At 34.4% G+C, this 18,031-nt stretch overlaps 1 protein-coding gene across 1 annotated transcript in view; it reads right to left on the bottom strand.

Annotated features, from left to right (window-relative positions):
- Window positions 1-18,031, bottom strand: part of LOC6641472 (innexin shaking-B) — a 52,017-nt gene that overhangs the window by 22,324 nt on the left and 11,662 nt on the right. Inside the window, exon 2 of the mRNA XM_015178612.3 lies at window positions 10,875-11,076. Within this exon, the coding sequence (XP_015034098.2) occupies window positions 10,875-11,076 (202 nt within the window). The remainder of the gene's footprint in view (window positions 1-10,874; window positions 11,077-18,031) is intronic.

The raw sequence follows: 18,031 nt of genomic DNA, 5'->3' as shown, positions 1-18,031 counted from the left end.
TTTATGTAAAAGGCGTTTATATTGGTTTTTGTATGTCTTTGATTGGTTTGTTGTTTGGTTTGGTTTGGTTTGTTTTGGTTTTGGTTTTGTTTGTTGTTGTAAGCACATTTTTGGTTTCCTGTTAACTGGTTTGAAAAGTGGGGACGGGTTTTACACTATATACACATATTATTATGTAAAGGAGAGTTAAAAAGACAGTTGGTTAGAAAGAGGGAATTATATATACAAAGACAAGGATTGGGTTAGAGAAAGATAGATTGAGAGATTGCAACTTAAGGGTAATTGACTACCAAAAAGCATACAAATGAAAATATACGCAACAAGCAATTCAATTATTTACATTAAAACTGAACACAACTAAAAAAACACACGACAAACTGCAAAATAAAAGTAATTTTTTTATATCCAAACCTATTCCTGAATTCAATATCGATGAGAGTTTTAGATCGTATAAGAGAAATCAAATCATAGAGATACTCTATTCAATGAAATGAAATTCACTATTTGCTTTCATATTTAATTGACAGAAAATGTTGCCATATTTTCTCCACTATGCTGGGGCATTATTTCTTCTAACTACACTAACCTCAATCACTTGGCCCCTATGGCTCTGTGTGTGTATAGAAGTTACTCCCCCTTGGGTTATAACTATTCTCGTTCTCGTACTTTCTTGTTTTTCGTTTTTCCTTTTTGCCCGTTTTTGTTCTGGTTTTTGTGTTGTAATAAGTATCATATCATGTGCATTGGCATTGGGACTGGCTTACAGGAGCTGATTAACAAAATGACTCGAGACTGTGCGAGTGACTGACTTATGCCCAAGTAACCATAACAATGAATTTTATGCTTTTGTCTTCCTACTCCACCTACTACTTACTTTCACTTGGCCCCTTAGTTCGCCCACTTGTACTTGTCTTTATAATACCAACGACTTGGCCATAAGCGTAGGTCCGAGCAGATCATAAGCGGGGAGCGGAAATTTGAATCATAAGCTGCTTTGAAATGCAAACGATGGAAGGAGACGCAACTTTAGATCTACATACATTGGATTGATTTCATTCAATTTATATGGTCTATGGTCTTGACTATTGTTTTGCTATTGTTATCCCCTGGCTAACTACGTCTATGAACTTGCTGCTAGGCAATGAGACAGACACTCTTTCGCCTGTGTGTATGTGTGTGTAGCTTAGCTCGTTTCTGCTATTAGAACAACATTGGCAATATATTTCGTGGCAATAAAAATAAGCTTTTGTGACTACAACGACGGCAACGGGAACGGCACCGACAACGACAACGATGACGACCAGGACAAGGACATAGATGCGGGGGACGAGCAGGAGGAGGACGAATATGGAGGACGAGGATGCCTGCCATGGTTTAGAAGTAGAGAGAATTCTCCTGGCTTTCTGTTTTTGGTTGGTTGTTGTTATTGTTATGGGCCTTGCCACTTGCCACTTACGCTTCATTAGGATGCGTTGGTCCTAAAGGAACTCTTTCCTCCTTTTACTTTTGCTACTTGTCGTCCTTTGCTGCTGCTGCTGCTTCTTCCACATCATCATCATCATCACCATTTTCTTGCAACTGAAGAAAAAGTCAATAATAAATTGAAGCCAAGTGCCAAGTGCCAAGTACTTGTGGCCCATAAACCAAAAGGCAAATACAACAAACAACAACAACAACAGCAACAACAACAACGGTGAAGTATTATATACAATACACATATATTTAAGAAAACAAAACAAAAAAAACCAAAAAAAAAATGACAGAAAATAATACAGATTTAACTTTAAATGACAGAAGAAATAACATTAAGAAATTAGAGTGAAAAAAGACACAGTGTATGTGTGTGTGTGTGTGTGTGTGTGTGTGGTAAAGCCAACTAAAGACAAAGCCATGTGCCAAGAGTAAGTCTTAAATCAAAAGGAAATTTTGGTCAAATAGACTTTAGACAATTATTAAATCGTTTTTTTTTGGAAATTGTTGGCATATCTTGAATTGGCTTATTTCTTCTACACAAACCTTTTGTATGAGTGTGTTAGTATCTGTATGTAGATAGATAGATAGAGAGAGAGAAAGAGAGAGAAGGAGAGAGATAGAGGGGGAGACAGACAGGCAGAGGATACTTGCAACTTGTATGCAGTACATAGGTTTGTAGGTTCAAAGTACAATTTATATATTAATAAGTAGGTATTTATTTCGATTTATATACACGCTTTGTCACTTAACAATCATTTTATACATATGGATATATATATATCCTATATATATATATATATACAAAGATATTGTGTTAGTGTTTGGTGTATATATATGTATGAATTGTCATCATCATCATCATCATCATTTGACTAGTACTTTTTACTGCATTCAAGCCGTATACGCAATGCATTTGCATGTTAATAAAAGCAAAAAACTCTAAACAAAATCAAAAAGTTTTTGTACTCTCAAGATGAGATAAAGCAAGAAACAAAAAACCAACCACAAAAAGAGAGACACAACTTTAAATGTAATTAAAGGTCTACGAGTAGAGGAAGTATTAATTGTTTATCGTATGTCTGTGTGTGTGTGTCTGTGTTTAACGTGCAGTTGTGTGTGTGTGTGTGTTAGTAGACAGAGACAGAGAGTTGGGACGAGCAAAAGCAAAAGCATGTTGCATACTTTCTAGAGTCAAGGGAGAGCATTTACCTTCAGGTGGAGCTGCCAAAATGCAAACTCAAAAAATGTACAGCTTACCGATTAATTAAATATAGATATATGTATATATACATATAAGTATATACATAGAGTGAGAGAAATATATAGATAGATAGATCTGGATAGTAGGCATAGGTGTAGTTACTTTTTTGTTTATATAGATAAGTTTCTTTTAAGTACGAGTATATATATAATATATATAGAGTGATAGATTTACTGCTTGCTGGTGTGTGTTTTTTTTTTGTTAAGTTTATTATTGGTTGTGATTAGGTATTTAAATATGTTGGTTATATATAGTATATAGATATATATATGTATATATAGAGAGAGAGAGAGAGAGAGTATATAGTTTTTGGTTGAGTAGGTAGATATTTGTATTCCTGTTGTTGTACTTTAAAGGTTTGCATTGTTTTTTTTTTAAGTGTGATTGGTGGTGTATTTGGTGTTATTTTTGCTTTTGGTTTTTTTGTTGTAGTTTTTTTCTTTTTGTTTTTTTTTGCTATTGCTGGGCACCTGTTTTCGCATTTTTCGTTGTTTCTTTTATTTGATGTATATTTTGTTAAATATTTTTCTCGTTTATCGAAATTTCAACTGATAACTAATAAATCCATTAAATAAAACAAAGTTCAATTAACAAACAAAATATCTAAAATCCTTTGTTTGATATTGTTTTGATTATAGGTAATATATGTACATATATATACATATACAAAGGCATACATATATGTATATATATATATATATATATATATATATTGATATGTTAATATATAATATGTATATTTAGTTTTTATATATAAGTATTTTTTTTTTGCTGATACTAACAAAAATTGCTCGATTGCCAACATATATGCTGCCCGTTCGTAAGATTTAGTTATAAGGTTTTTACTTTATTATTATTAAAGTTAACCAAATTTAATACAAATACACATACGCACACATACAACCACAGAACCACCCACACGCAGATACACACACACAGACAGAGAGAGAGAGAGAGAAAGACAGATAGATAGCGAGAGAAAAAGTTTGGAGACATTGAGATGGATTATTTATTTTGACTTTTTTTTTTTGGGAATTTCTTTCATTGAATTGAAGTTTTTTGTTGTGTGTGTGAGATTTTCTGACTGGCTATCGGTGGTGTGACTGGTGGTTATGCTGGTTGTAGGTGGTCATGGTTTTTGGTGGTGGTGGTGGTTGGTTGGTTGGTTGGTTGGTTGTGATAGTGGTGATAATGGTGGTAACTGTTTACTGGTTGATGGTGACAGGTTGTTTATCAGGTGTATGTATGTGTGTACGTGTGTGTGTGTAAGTGTGGGTGTGGGTGTGTGTGTGTGTGTGTGTGAGTGTGGGTGTGGGTGTGAGTGTTTATAGAGAAAAATATCTTATTAATTCAGTTTCAGTTTCACATTTTGCTTCAACATTTTTTTCTCGTACTTTTTTGTTCGATCGATAAAAATTGCACATTTTCAACAACATCAACAACGACAACTACTTTTTGTTTGGCATTTTTTTTTTTTTTGTATTTGTATAATAGTTATTATTATATGTTATTTTAATAGATATATATATATACATAGATATATATATATAAATATGTAGATATGAATATATTTATATATGTATATATTTAGTATAGAGATATTGTATAAAATTGTTTGATTTTGATTATTCTTTTATATTGTTTTTGTATTTTGTTTAGGAATACAGTTGGGTTTTTTTTTCTGATCTAACGATCATTCATTTGCTTTGCTTATTAACAACATTTACGTTAAAACAGAAAATGTAAATTAATAAATAAATACAAGTCACTGATGTAAATAAATCCAACAAAATAAATGAAAAATCTTGAGATACAACTACACCGATTAGTTAATTTATTGATTGATAAACAATACATACATACACAATTGCTTACACATACACAGACACAAGCATACACATACACAAAGAACAAAATGCGCCTTTATAGTACTTGGATACATACCGTTAGACATTATATTATTTCGAAGCACAGAATGATCACAGCAGGAGAGGCATCAATCAAAGCCAGGGAAACCCGCAAGTACCTACTGATAACTGTCATCTTAATACCTAAATAATATCGATAACTCCTATCAAGTTTTCTCTAACAAAATACTCCATATGTAACTTGAACTTTTATTGAAAATATTTGAAAGAGCTGTTTAAAAAAGTCACCAAAACTATCAATTACCATAAAACGTCTTTAAGGCTTTCTAGGTTTCCAATTGTTAATGATAATTTAATTATTTCTTTTTTTTATAATTTATAATTGACTGAAACTACCTAAAACTTTTGAAGCGTGGATCTAGAGATTTTTTGGAAATTAATCGATTGACAGTTCATTTAATTGAAATAAATTTAGCAATAATCGTTTCATTAATCGAGCAATCACTACACCTTACTTAATTACACGAGTCTCAAAAGTAATGCAAACAGTTCTTGCTGTCAATTACTTTGACATTACAATTATCTATAGTTTTAATTGATTTGTAGTTAATTGAAATTCCTTTTGATCTCTTTTAGAGATAGCAAATTACTTGATTAATTATAAATCTTGTTATTGATATTGATTTCATTTCATTATATGACTTCAATGTGGGCTACCCAATTAATATATTCGATTATGTTTTGCCTTGTTGCATTGATCCCCCCTCCCATTGCCATTCCATGCTCTTCATGCACTTCATCCATACATACATACATCCATATACTATATATAATTACTTAGAATAGATTTGTTAACAAAACTAAAAATGTGTGGACCAAAAGTTAAAAAAAAAAGAAATAAAAAACAAAAGAAAATTATAAATGAATTGGGTATTTGTTAGGTATTACAGTTTGCATCTTACAGATACATATGTATTTATATGCATGTATGTATGCATGTATTGTATATCGATATTGTATATTTATTTATTACGAATACATAGTAAATAGTTTGCCGATACGAATACGAATAATTCCGTGTGGTAGGCTACTACAAGACAACAAATCATATAGTATATGTAGAGATATTTGAGATATATTTTAGTATATATATATAGGTATATATATACTAGGTAGGTAGATAGGATAACGAGATTATGCATATTGATTTGAGATATTTTTGTTTTTACTGTATACGGATACGTTTAGATACGGCTTCAAAGACACGTGCAGTTTAGTTTTAGTTATCATATATATATTTATAATATATAATTTTTTGTATTTGTTTGTTTGTCGGTCCAGGAAGAAGACAAGACAATTGTGAATTGTGGAGTGGAGGGAACTGGCGGGAATTTTTTTGTGTTGTTGGGAGGCTTGGGGGTGGGTTATGGTGGGTTAAACGCAAAAGCAAAAAGAATTTTTGAGGTTGCCGATTTGGTTATTTTGGTTTAGTTTTTTTTTTTTGGAAACATATTTCATAAATTTTTGGAAGGACGATAAAAAAATAAAGTTTGAAACAGAAACACAGAGAGAGAGAGAGAGTGAGAAAAATTCACGAACGATAGCGAGAGAAACAGAGAGAGAAAAAGAGTTAGACTGAGTCACAGAGAGAGAGAGAGAGAGAGAGAGTGAGATAGAGACAGAGCGAGCGTTAGGGTAAAGGCATAAATCATTTGCTCAAATTCAGGTTTGGTATTATGTGTATTTCTTTTTTTTTGCTTCTTTGGTTTTGATTTTTGACGATTTTTGCAGTTGGTTTTTGGTTTTGGTTTTGTGTTTTTTTTTTTTTAATTTTCTTTCATGTCACAGAACATCATATACGCGGCAATAGAGCTATTTTAGATCTAAATTATATTGGGTACAGCTTTTCATTTAATATCGTTTTGGGTTTTTCAGGGTTTCAGATTTGGTTTGGTTTCTTCTCTTAAAGCATACATTTATGTATATACATACATACATATATAGATATAGATATCGACATATATATATGTATATATGCACATACATACATATTAAATAGTCATCGTTATTGATAGATGTGAAAAATTAAAATTGAAAATTCGAAAATGAAGAGAGTTTTTTTCCTATTCTCTGATTTTTTCTTCTCGATTATTCAATAATCGTTTTCATTTTTGCAATTTATCGTTGGCACTCGCAACACTTTACTATACTTTTACAAAGTGGTGTATGCGTGTGTGTGTGTGTGTGTGCGTATGTGTATGTGTGTGGATATAGAGCGAGAGCGAACGATCGAGCGAGCAAGAGAGATAGAGAGATAGAGTTACAGATAATATGTATATAGATCGAAATGGTTTAGAAAATTTTGCCACAAACATCATCAGTTTGTGTGTCTAGAGATTTTCCATTTTCTTTATCTTACTTTTGGGTTTTTGTATTAAATTTGATTTTTTCATTTATATATAGGTATATATAGTTTCGATAGTTGATTCGTCTTTGTTTTAACAAACTTTTAACTTTTGTTGCTTCTGTTTGTTTTTTTTTTTTTGTTCTTAGCATTTTCGAGCAATTATTTGTTATTATCGTTTTAATTGTTTGATTACGCGATGTCGTTTTTGTTTTATTGCGTTTTAATAAAATATCGATTATTTTTTCCTTGTTTTTTTTTTGTATTTGCGTTCCCCTTTCTTTCGCGCTGGGATAGAATGGAAGAGTGAAAACTTAATCTAGACCAGGAATAGTCTCATTAGAGAAACGAAAACGAAGGAAAAGAAATTCTAGTGCACAGCTAACACAAATGTAACAAAAACAACTGAATACAAAGACAATTACAATCGAGATTTCGAGAAAATCAGTAAATAATCGATAACAAAAAACAAAAAATAAACAACAAAGCAAGTAAAAATTTTCGATTTTATTTTGTTTTTATATTTTCTAAATCTACAATTTAAATCTATAATTATGCAATATTTATAAGGCAAAAAAACAGAAAGATATGTAGACAGAGAGAGAGAGAGAGAGAGAGAGAGAGTGATAGAGAAAGTGACAGACGGAGAGAGATAGATAGATAGATATATATTTATATATATATAAAGGGTAAGGGGTTGGGGGTTGGGGGTTGGGTTTGATGCATAGGATCGGGGTGGTCTTGGGTGAAGGACGTGATTTGGTCAGATGGTTTAAGAAGACATGAACTAGAATTGGATTTTGATTATAAATTGAAAATTATTTGTTCATATTTTGGTTCAAGTCTTTTAGCTTTTGGATTTTTCTTGCTTTTTTTTTTTGTTTTGTTTTGTTCATTGTAGATTGTTTTATTTGTAATTACCATTTTCTATCACTTTGCGGTATACACACAGCGGGGGAGCGGGGGTAATGGGGGATGTGGGACACCCCGCTTGAGGGGGTATACACACACACACACCACACCGACCCTTTAAGCTGCTGCTGCTGCTGCTGCTGCTTCTTCTTCTTCTTCGGTTCGGCCACTAAGATCGCCGCTTAAATAATCAATTTATCGCATTTATCGATAGACAGCAGGCAAGAAATTTGCAATTGCAGCCGACCAGATGAAGAATAGATAGTTTTGATTGTGTTTTTGTTTATTCTTTTGATTTTGATTGATATTTGATTTATCGTTTGTGCTTTAGCTAAATTCTTTATGGTTTGAACTGGTCTTTTTATTTAATTACCGATATCGATCGATACATATCGATAGATTACGATTTTTAGTTACTATTGCTTTACGTTTTCAATCGTTTATAGTGTAAGATTATTATCAATTTGATTTTCGTTATCATTTTGTTTGAGTTGCATTGAGTTATTGCTTATAAACGTTTATCGATTATTAATCGATTATACTCATTTGATTTTATATTGATGTTGTTGTTTTAAATTCTCAGTCACACAAGTTAAGGCCACTCTTGTTTCGTATTACTCCCGACGCATTTATTGAGCTCTTGCCTCTGGTTTTTCTTGTTGCTTTTTGATATATTTTGTTGTGTGTGTGTTAAGTGGGTTTTGAAATGGGGGGGGGCAAAAAAAAAGTTGCGATTTTCTTTTGATACATTTCCCACGCGTCGCGATATTTATATTATTTTTTTTTTTTTGTTTTGCTTCAGTTCAATATGTGTATGCAAATAACTTTTTAGTTATCGGGTATATGACTATATATACATACAAATTATCACATTTACTTGATTCATTGTTCAGATTTTGACGTATTGCTCGCGTTAATCATGCAATTCGATTAGTCTTTTTGGGCTTTTGTTTTAATATTATTTATCTACACACTCTCAACTGTCTGTATTTGATTCGATTTGCTGAGTAATTGTCATCTTTTGCAAGGCAGAAGGAAGTGCTGAATTCTTTGACTTTGATTTGATTATAATGAGGTCGTTGTTGCTGGCATTGCAGGCGTTGCTGCTGTTGCTGCTGCCACTGTTGCTTCTATTGCTGGAGTTGTTGTTATTGTTGTTGTTGTTGCTGCTGCTGCTGCTGCTGCTGCTGCTGCTACCACTAGCAAGTGCACTTCGATACGCTGGTGGTGGCTGCAAGTCATCGTCCTTTATATACTGTTTTGTTAGTGTTGTCCTGGCATTTATCAATGCTATCGAAGCCATCGATCTTTGGCTAGGCTCAACTGTATCACTGGCCACACTCAGGCTGGTTGAGTCGCCGCCGCTGTTGTTGTAGCTGCTGCTGCTGCTGTTGCTGTTGCTGCCGTTGTTGTAATCGACCTTCATTTGGTTTTACGGATTTAATTTTAGGGTTCAGATTTGATTAATATAATAGAAGTTGTTTACGTTTTGTTCTTCATTTACTAATGCATCAAGAGAGAGAGAGAGTGTGACAGATAGAGAAAGAGTGGGGGATAGGGGTTAACTAAAAAAGAAAGCCTAAACACAGTTTGACTCTCAAACACATACACACACACACACACATTGACTCTCATACTCACACGCACACAACACAGAAACATAAAAATACTTTTAAAATTTTGTTTTATTTCGTTTTTTTTTAACAACATTATCAACATCAATTTAGAAAAAACCAACAAGTTAAACTTAGCTAAGCATATCAAATTACAGCCAATTAACAATTAATCAAAAGAAGAAACAAATTATGAATAAAATCAAAAAGAGAGAGAGAGAGATAGAGATAGAGACAAAGAGACAGACACATACATATATACATACATTTAACATATAACTATATAGAAAATTACAGACAGAAAGACAGAGTTTCAGAGTTTTATGTAGGAGGTTGAAACAGAGTCAGAGGACAGAGAGAGAGATAGACAGAGAGAGAGAGAGAGAGAGAGAGAGTAGGGGGGGACAATTCGTTTCATTAGGTGTTTAGAGGTGTAGGTGTAGGTGTAGTTGTGTGTGTTTATATGTGTTTATATGTGTGAATGTAGTTCGAGAATATTGTATGTCTTGTGAAAATTCTCTGTATGGGAATGGCGGATGGACAAAATGGTTCAGTTAATGGTTAAACGACAATGGTCAAGAGTGTCAAAAAAAAAAAAATGAAAGAAAATAAAAGGAAACCATGGGAACAGTTTCGAGAGAGTTCGAGTTCGAGATAAAGTAAATCTTAAATGGATACTTTTTGGTTTATATGGAGTCCTGAATTTGCAAGTCGACGAAAATGTTTAGCAATTTATTTGTTTCTATTCATTCTATACGTTCTCGTTTTATATATGATTTGATTAATGTTTTAATGAGCTTATTTTGTTTTTTTTTTGCCGTTATGATGCATTATTGATTGTTCCATTTTGATCTTTGATTTGTGTTTATATTCCTTTAGTTTTTGTTTTAATTCTTTATGATCTCTCACATAATAATTGCTCGACGATTTCGTTTATCATTTTACATAAGATTGTTGTTGTTGTTTTTTTTTTGTGATACAAGAATAATAAATAGTGTAATTTTTTTGTTTATATTTACAAAAATTATCATCATGTTTGGTATTTTGTTGTTGATTTTAAGTTTATATATATGTATATATATGCAGGTATATATATATACATATTTTTGTTCGAAATCGGTTTTGTTTTTGTATTGTTTTTTTTTTTTTTTTTAAGTAGTTTAGGTAGATAGTTTAGGAGGTAGTAGTAGTAGTAGTAGTAGTTATAGTAGTAGTGGTAAAACATATTTTGGATTTTTGATTTTTGATTTTTGTTCGGTATGTATGTATCGCAAAATAAAATAGACGAAATTTGATAGATATGGATTAGTACATTTGTTAAACTGGATATAATTGACACTCACCGATGATCTACTCACTTGCATAAACGCATAAACGCCGCGTAAAAACTCCATGTTATTTTGTTGCTCTTGTGAATTTGCCTTTTTGTTGTTGCTGCCGCTGCTGCTGTCGCTGCTCTTTGCTGTTGTTGTGCGTTGGGCCCGACTTATATATTGTTTAACAGTGTCGGCAACTAAATGTGGCTTTAGTTTACGTGATAGAACCCTGTGAACCAGAAGAGACAAGACAACACAAGAGTCAAACATAGAGAATAATCATACAAAAATGTAGTGTATGTAGGTGTGTGTGGGTATGTATGTACGTGTGCGTGTGTGTGTTGTCTCTCAGGCGAAGGTCGTCCAACGTCGAGAACGTTTGACGTTGACGTTGACGTTGAGAATAAGGAGGACTTGACCCTCAGCTCGACGCATTCTAAATTTAAACCTCAAGTATCATCATCTCATCTCATTCTACTCATTTTAGTCTCATCATCCACTTTAGCTGCTGTTAAACGGAAACAGTTTTTCTTTCTTTTTACTTTGTAGCCACCCCACACTCTTTTCCCTTACCTTCCCTTACCCACCCACCCCCTGTCCATGCGATGTGCTTCTCCAACACATTCCTTCAGTTGCCGTTTGTGCTAATTGGCCGCACTCAGCAGGACAGCGAGATGCGGCTGGGTGTGGGCATGGAGGATGTGGAACGGTGGAGGATGGGGGATGGGGGATGGGGGATTGAGATTTCTAATTGAAATCATCCAACGGCTTTACGCATTTTTGTGTGTAAATGCGAATGGCATTTACGCCCTCAGATTACGCTTATCGTTTAATTGTGCTTCAAGCAACAGGAACCAACTTCTCTCCTATCCATCCATGGCTTCTTATCCTTACCCAGTGCCCTTTAGCACACACATACACACACACACAAACACATACACTCTCTTTTACGCATAATTTTGGTTTTATTAGCTAAGCTTTTAAGCTATGACTAACCGACAGACAGACAGACAAACAGACAGAAAGCATGGGCAATGAAGATGAAGTTGGTAGCAGGAGAACACGAAGAAGTTGCCAACGACATGAAAATACATATCTATGGAATATTAAGCTAGAATTTCAGCTTTACATAATATATGACTCTAATCCGGAATACCGGAAATAAAATAAGATGAGACTTAAGTTGTAAACTCTGAAAAACTTCAAAGTAATATCACTCATACGACATGGTGGTTTGTCAAGATGTTTTCTAGCCCATAGACTAGACCCCTACTAAACAGCTTTAGTTTTAAGTTGTCTCTCTGTCTCTCCCCCTCTCTCTCTCTCTCCATTTAATGTTGAAAATTCATTTCACTTTGTTTTTTATTGATAGTATTTGACCTTTTCGCACGGGCGGCGTAAGCTTTTAATTTATGATTATTTTCTTAACCGCATTCGGTTTTTGTTTTGTATTTGGTCATCTCTTTATCTCTCTCGCTCTTCCTTCGGGTTTTTGTTTCTTTTCTCACTTGTTTTGCTTTCCGTTCGTTTGCTTTTATTTTTAATTTTCGTGAGTTTTGTTTTTGTGTGTGTTTTTCCTGGGTGGATGCCTACGGATGTGACGGGTGTTTCGTTTTGGGGGAAATGTTAAATTGCAAAAAAATAAATCTTGAAATTGACTTTCTGTAGGCGGGACGAGGCGACATTGTCGCGGTTTTCCTCAACCATTTGCCTTATTGTTGTTGTTGTTGTTGTTGTTGTTGTTGATGTTGCTACCTTTTTCGTTTTCGTTTTCGTTTTCCTTTTCCTTTTTTTTTTTTTTACAAACTGTCGCCTTTTTGAGTTGTTGCTGACAGCGCGTGAAAATCGAGATAAATGTGTTTTTATTTTCCTTTTCTTTTTTTTCGTACGTTTTGGTCTTTGGGTGGTTAAAAAAAAGACCAGTTTATTTAATTTGAAAAAAAGTTAGCAAACAGAGTGGCAACAGGGCAAGATGGAAGAGACAAGAAAAGCAAACGAAAAGCAAAAGAGATTGGGAATGGAAAAGGTAGAAAAAGGCATCTTGGCGGAAATTTTATTTTAAAGATATCGGCTCATTCAAATTTCATTTGATGTGGGGCAAATGAGCAAAATGCCTGAAATTAATTAAAATAATGTTATACAATTCATTTCAAGGCACATTCGATTTCTAATGAATATGGATCAATCAAATTTGATTGGAACTGTATATAGCTGGCAATGGGAAAGCATCGGAAACAGTTAAACAAACAGACTCTAGACTTTAGACAGAATCCTAAAGTGAAGCCGGTATTATATAATGATCTATATTAAAGCAGTAGGCAGATTGTCCTATCCGGCAATATCTAGTTCTCAAATATAAGTATTTGAAAAGAAATTTGTTTTGTTAATTGTAAGATTTTTTTTTAAATTTTTAACAAGCTACATTTAAAACGCTTTTAATTTACTGCTTCTTAGCTACTACGTACCCACACACACACACACACACACACAAACACACACACACACCTTTTTACACATACATACATTAAGCTGGGGAAACTAATTTGCTTGTTAACCACCATGGATACCGCCTCAAGACCCCCGACCCTCGACACTCATCTGATATTTTAACTTCTTCCTCACCTGATCATATTTCAGTTGGCAATTAGCCGGCTTAACCCCGAGTAAAGGGAAGAGGGGCCATTAAATTAACCCACAAGCGCGTAAGCTGCCAACCTGCCAACCTGCTTGTGAAAACTCCATTTTCATTTCATCCACCAGACCTTTCCTCTAATACCAATAGCAAGTATTAAGCCCCAAACCACTTGCAAACCAACCACCCACATATCATCTGTAATGCTGCATGGCGAAGCTGTCAGTTGGCAAAAGTGAAATTGGTTGTGGCTATAAAATAACCAAGGCAATCTCAAACTTTCCAACCACATTCAAAAATCCACCCACATCTAGTTTTTAGCTTTGCCACTGCACTGAGTTCTCAGTTCAGACGAAAATTTGATTACAACTTCATGGACTGCTGCAGCATTTGCAAATTGCTGCATTAAATGTCATGTGTGGGACGATGCAAATTGTTTGATACAGCAAAAATTTAATCCTCTTGGCGACACATAAACTAAATATAAATGAATTTCAAGAGTTGCCAAAACTAACGAATAATTGATACTCTTTGGAGTTAAAGCTTAACTCATCACCAAAGTCGATTACAAAGACCACGTAAGGAGTAGCTATATAATTATTTAAGAACCAATATTTACACAATAAGAAAATTATACAAAATAACTGTAAATATGTTTAACTGTTTAACAACAGAACCGAACCGAACCGAAACGAACCCGTGTGACCAAACTCCTGCGACTATCTAAGAACAACAACTGCTGTTGCGTGTCCTCCTGCAACAATGCTGATGGCCATACAACTGATAATTGGCCAAATGGTCGCCAAAATGAGACAGCGACAGAGCGACAAAGAGACAAAGAGACAGCGAGACAGAGAGGGGAAAGAATAGAAGAATAAAAGGAAAAGAAAATGCAGTTAACGAGCCAAGTAACTTGCAGAAGCAAAAAGAGACGCAAAGAAAATTGCAATAAACTTATTATTTTATATTTTATAATATTCATGAGAATTTTAGCGTCGTTTTATGCCATTTAATAACCGCAATTATAAATGGCAAAAGGTACTAGTAGAAATAGTAGAAATATAAGAATAAAAACGACAGCGCGACAGCGAGCAAGAGAAAGAGATAGAGATAGAGAGAGAGAGAGAGAAGACCACAATTACACTCATAAAAAAAATAGTGCAATTTGGTTTTGCAAAGCAAAGCATAAATTATATCTCGATTCCGCAATCTGTACTCATTTATGCTGTGGTTAAATTCAGTTTCAGTTAATTTTATTTCAAGATAAAATGTGATAATAAAATTCAAAATCATCGAGATAAGCAACCATCTATTCTATTGCCTACTTTAGGGAGCAATTAAAATGTAATTTCATATTTATCTGCTACTTAATTATAGCTATACGAGTATTAAAGTTTGCTTATGGCTTTCTTCATGGGTTCATACATTTTTTGCACTCACTGTTTGCATTGATTTAGATACTTATGTATATATATACATAGTAGATATCTACTATATCCATTATATATAATTTAAACGAAAGCTTTCACTGACCTAAAAACAAAGAGAGCTAAAGACTAGAAATTCAGAAGCCAATTGACAATTGTCTTGTTATTTCTATTTGCTTTTGACATTGACATGAGAAGTTGTTGTTGCTGTTGTTGTTGTTGTTGATAATGATGATTATAATGTGGCCGCTGTTGTTGTCGTGGTTGTAGTCTTTTTGTTGGCCATTGTTATGAGGGGGGTAAAATGCATTCGTTGCTGCGCTTGTTGCTTGCATACCATTCCGCTTCTACATTGTAAATTTGGAATTATGTGCAATTATTTTGGCATTGGCTATGGCCTATTCTTCTCCTATCTAACCCAAGCAATTAAGCCGGCTCAGAGGGGCAATTATAAGACAACATGAATAAGCCACAAGCCACGCAATCCACACACACACACACAGTCTGAAGGACTCATTGCCAACAATAGAGCAACAATTTGTAAAGGGACCCCCGCCCCCCCCCCCCAAAAAAAAAAAAAAAACCCAAAATATAAAGGGCTAAAGTGAGCTGGCTCTTTTTGAATTTAACCCAAAAGGATTATGGCTATCGCATTTAGTAAATTGCTTTTATGTGCCCCAAACATGGCTATATGGAAATCTAGTTAGATAATTTCCTAAAAAATATTCGAATTTTTCTATAAAAATCAACAAAAATTGGTTTCTTGTTGAAAATGTTGTTTCTGTTTTTGTGTTTGTTGCTGTCTTTTTGGGTTTGTGTTTCCGTATTCGTGCTATTGCTGTGGCTATTTCTTCTTCTTCATCTCCTTTTTCTTGTGCACTGTTAATTAGACCATACAACCTGTCATCCACAATTCTTTCCCTCAACCCCAGCACGGCCATTTTAGCATTTTTGCATGCATTCTCTGCCCTAGTTGTTGATACTTTCCATTTTCAATTCACTCAACCAATTGCTTTTTCTTTTGTATTTCTATTCCTTTTCTGTTCCTTACTCTTTCTATCTCTCTCTCTCGCTCTATGTGTTTGTATCGTTTTGGTTTTTGGTATTTCCTTAGCCTTGTGCTTGTTTTTAAATGCTTTAAGCGAAGACAACTCCCAACTACAGTCAGAAGCACACACAAACACACACACACTAACATTTTGATTGTCTTGTGCGGAGATTTGTGAGCCAAAAGCAGCTAAATGAGGACAACGCACTACTCCGCACTCAATTCCATTTAAGTGCTCAACACACACACACACACAGTCACACTTTCACAAGGCTAGTGGTTAAAGGCTGAAGTGGGCGGTGTGATGAAGGGAACAAGAATAATGTAACAGTCATGAGCGAGGGTTAGTCTAAACTATACAAATTATCAACATAATGCCTTGTGTAGTACACAAACAAACCAACAAAAAGAATTGCCTACTTTTTGGCATCGATACATTTGCATATGTAGATGGACATCGATTTCAATTCAAAAAAAAAAAAAAAAAAAACGAAAAAAAGGTTGCCTACTTTTTTGGGCTCTGTTTTGTTATAAATCGTTTGGCAAACCTTTGAATCAATATATGCGAAAATATACCAAAATACCAAAACGAACAAATATTTGTGATGCTTTTTTTCATTTTCCTCTTGGCACTTTTAATCATCATTTGTGATTAAATTAGCGGCAAAGTAAACACTTAGTAAGCTTTTATTTTTCCATAATTGCATTGAATACCCTCGACATATTTTAATAAATTTCAGCCGCACACACACACTTTCACACACTTTCACCCACTCACACCCCTACACACGCACATCTAGCTTCTTCACTTCAGCAAGCGACACATGAAAGTTATTACACTTATTATTATATGAAGAAAATAATTTTATGTGCGAAAAACGAAAGTACATATAAGGAAAAATTAAGAGAGAAGACTTCATTTTGGTGCGGCGGCTTGCAGTATCTTGCGGAGACCAAGGGAAAGCGGAGCGATAAAGAGGAAACAAAGAAGAAGAAAGAAGGGCATGTGACACGTGAGCACATGTACAATATGTGTGTATGTGCGTGTGTGTGTGTGCGTATAATGAGGCTCATATGCGAAAAGAAGCGGAGAAACTGAGAAGCCAATTTCCTTTGTTTTCTCCTTTATTGATTTTTTAACCTGAAACTATTTGTTTCTTCTTTTTTTTGAGTAAAGTTTTAATATTCAAAACCCGCGCTTTCTGCATAAATAATTTACAAAAGAAAGTAAAGGAGACAGATTTCATGAGAGAACGAGAGCAAAATAAAAAAAAGGTAGAGATTGAGAGACAAGCATAAGAAAAGGCGAATGGTAAATATATTTTTTAATGTGCGCTTTATCATCATCATGTCAGGCTAAGGACGAGCAAAACCAACAAAAACAAAACACACAAATGACATTAATATAGACAAGACCACCCCGCCCAGCTCCGTACCGCCCCGCCCCGCCCCACCCTGTTCACCGTTCCCAACTAGTCTGCCTTTCGTACCGAGCAGCACCATATACGCCTCAGCCTCTCCTCTGTTGTTGGTATATTGTGCAAATGCTGTCCCATTTGTCAGCTGGCACAAATTTGCATAAGCGCAAGCGGTCGGATGACTTATGGTCCCTGTTTCCCACCTACCGCCCACCCCTACCCCCTACCCCCTACTTCACTTCGTCTTCGTCCTAGCCCTAGCCCTAGCCCTTGCTCTTGTTGCCGACTACCACTCAGCCAGTCAACCAGTCAACCAGTCAGCCAGCCTGCCCCTAATCTCACGATCCAAAAATGTTCTCTCTCTCTCACTCGTTGAAATTAGCTGTGAAATGCCAAGTGGAAAATACATGTAAAAATAAAAAAAAAAAACACAAAAAACCAAGCCAAAGGAAATGACATAGAAATGAAACAGGGGAGAATGGAACAAACAATGGACAAACTTTTATACGAGATGGTTGAGAAATATACGAAAGGGATATACATACATACATACATACATATATGCACGTGCATACACAAGAATATATATATATATATTTATATTGTTTATATGGCAGCCATTAACTCTGATTTAACTGGAACCGCAAAGCGCGGGTTCA

This window comes from Drosophila willistoni, assembly GCF_018902025.1.
Source record: "Drosophila willistoni isolate 14030-0811.24 chromosome XL unlocalized genomic scaffold, UCI_dwil_1.1 Seg141, whole genome shotgun sequence".
Classification (NCBI taxonomy): domain Eukaryota; kingdom Metazoa; phylum Arthropoda; class Insecta; order Diptera; family Drosophilidae; genus Drosophila; species Drosophila willistoni.
The sequence above is the reverse complement of the archived record's forward strand: the minus strand, read 5'-3'. Positions and strand labels throughout refer to the sequence as shown.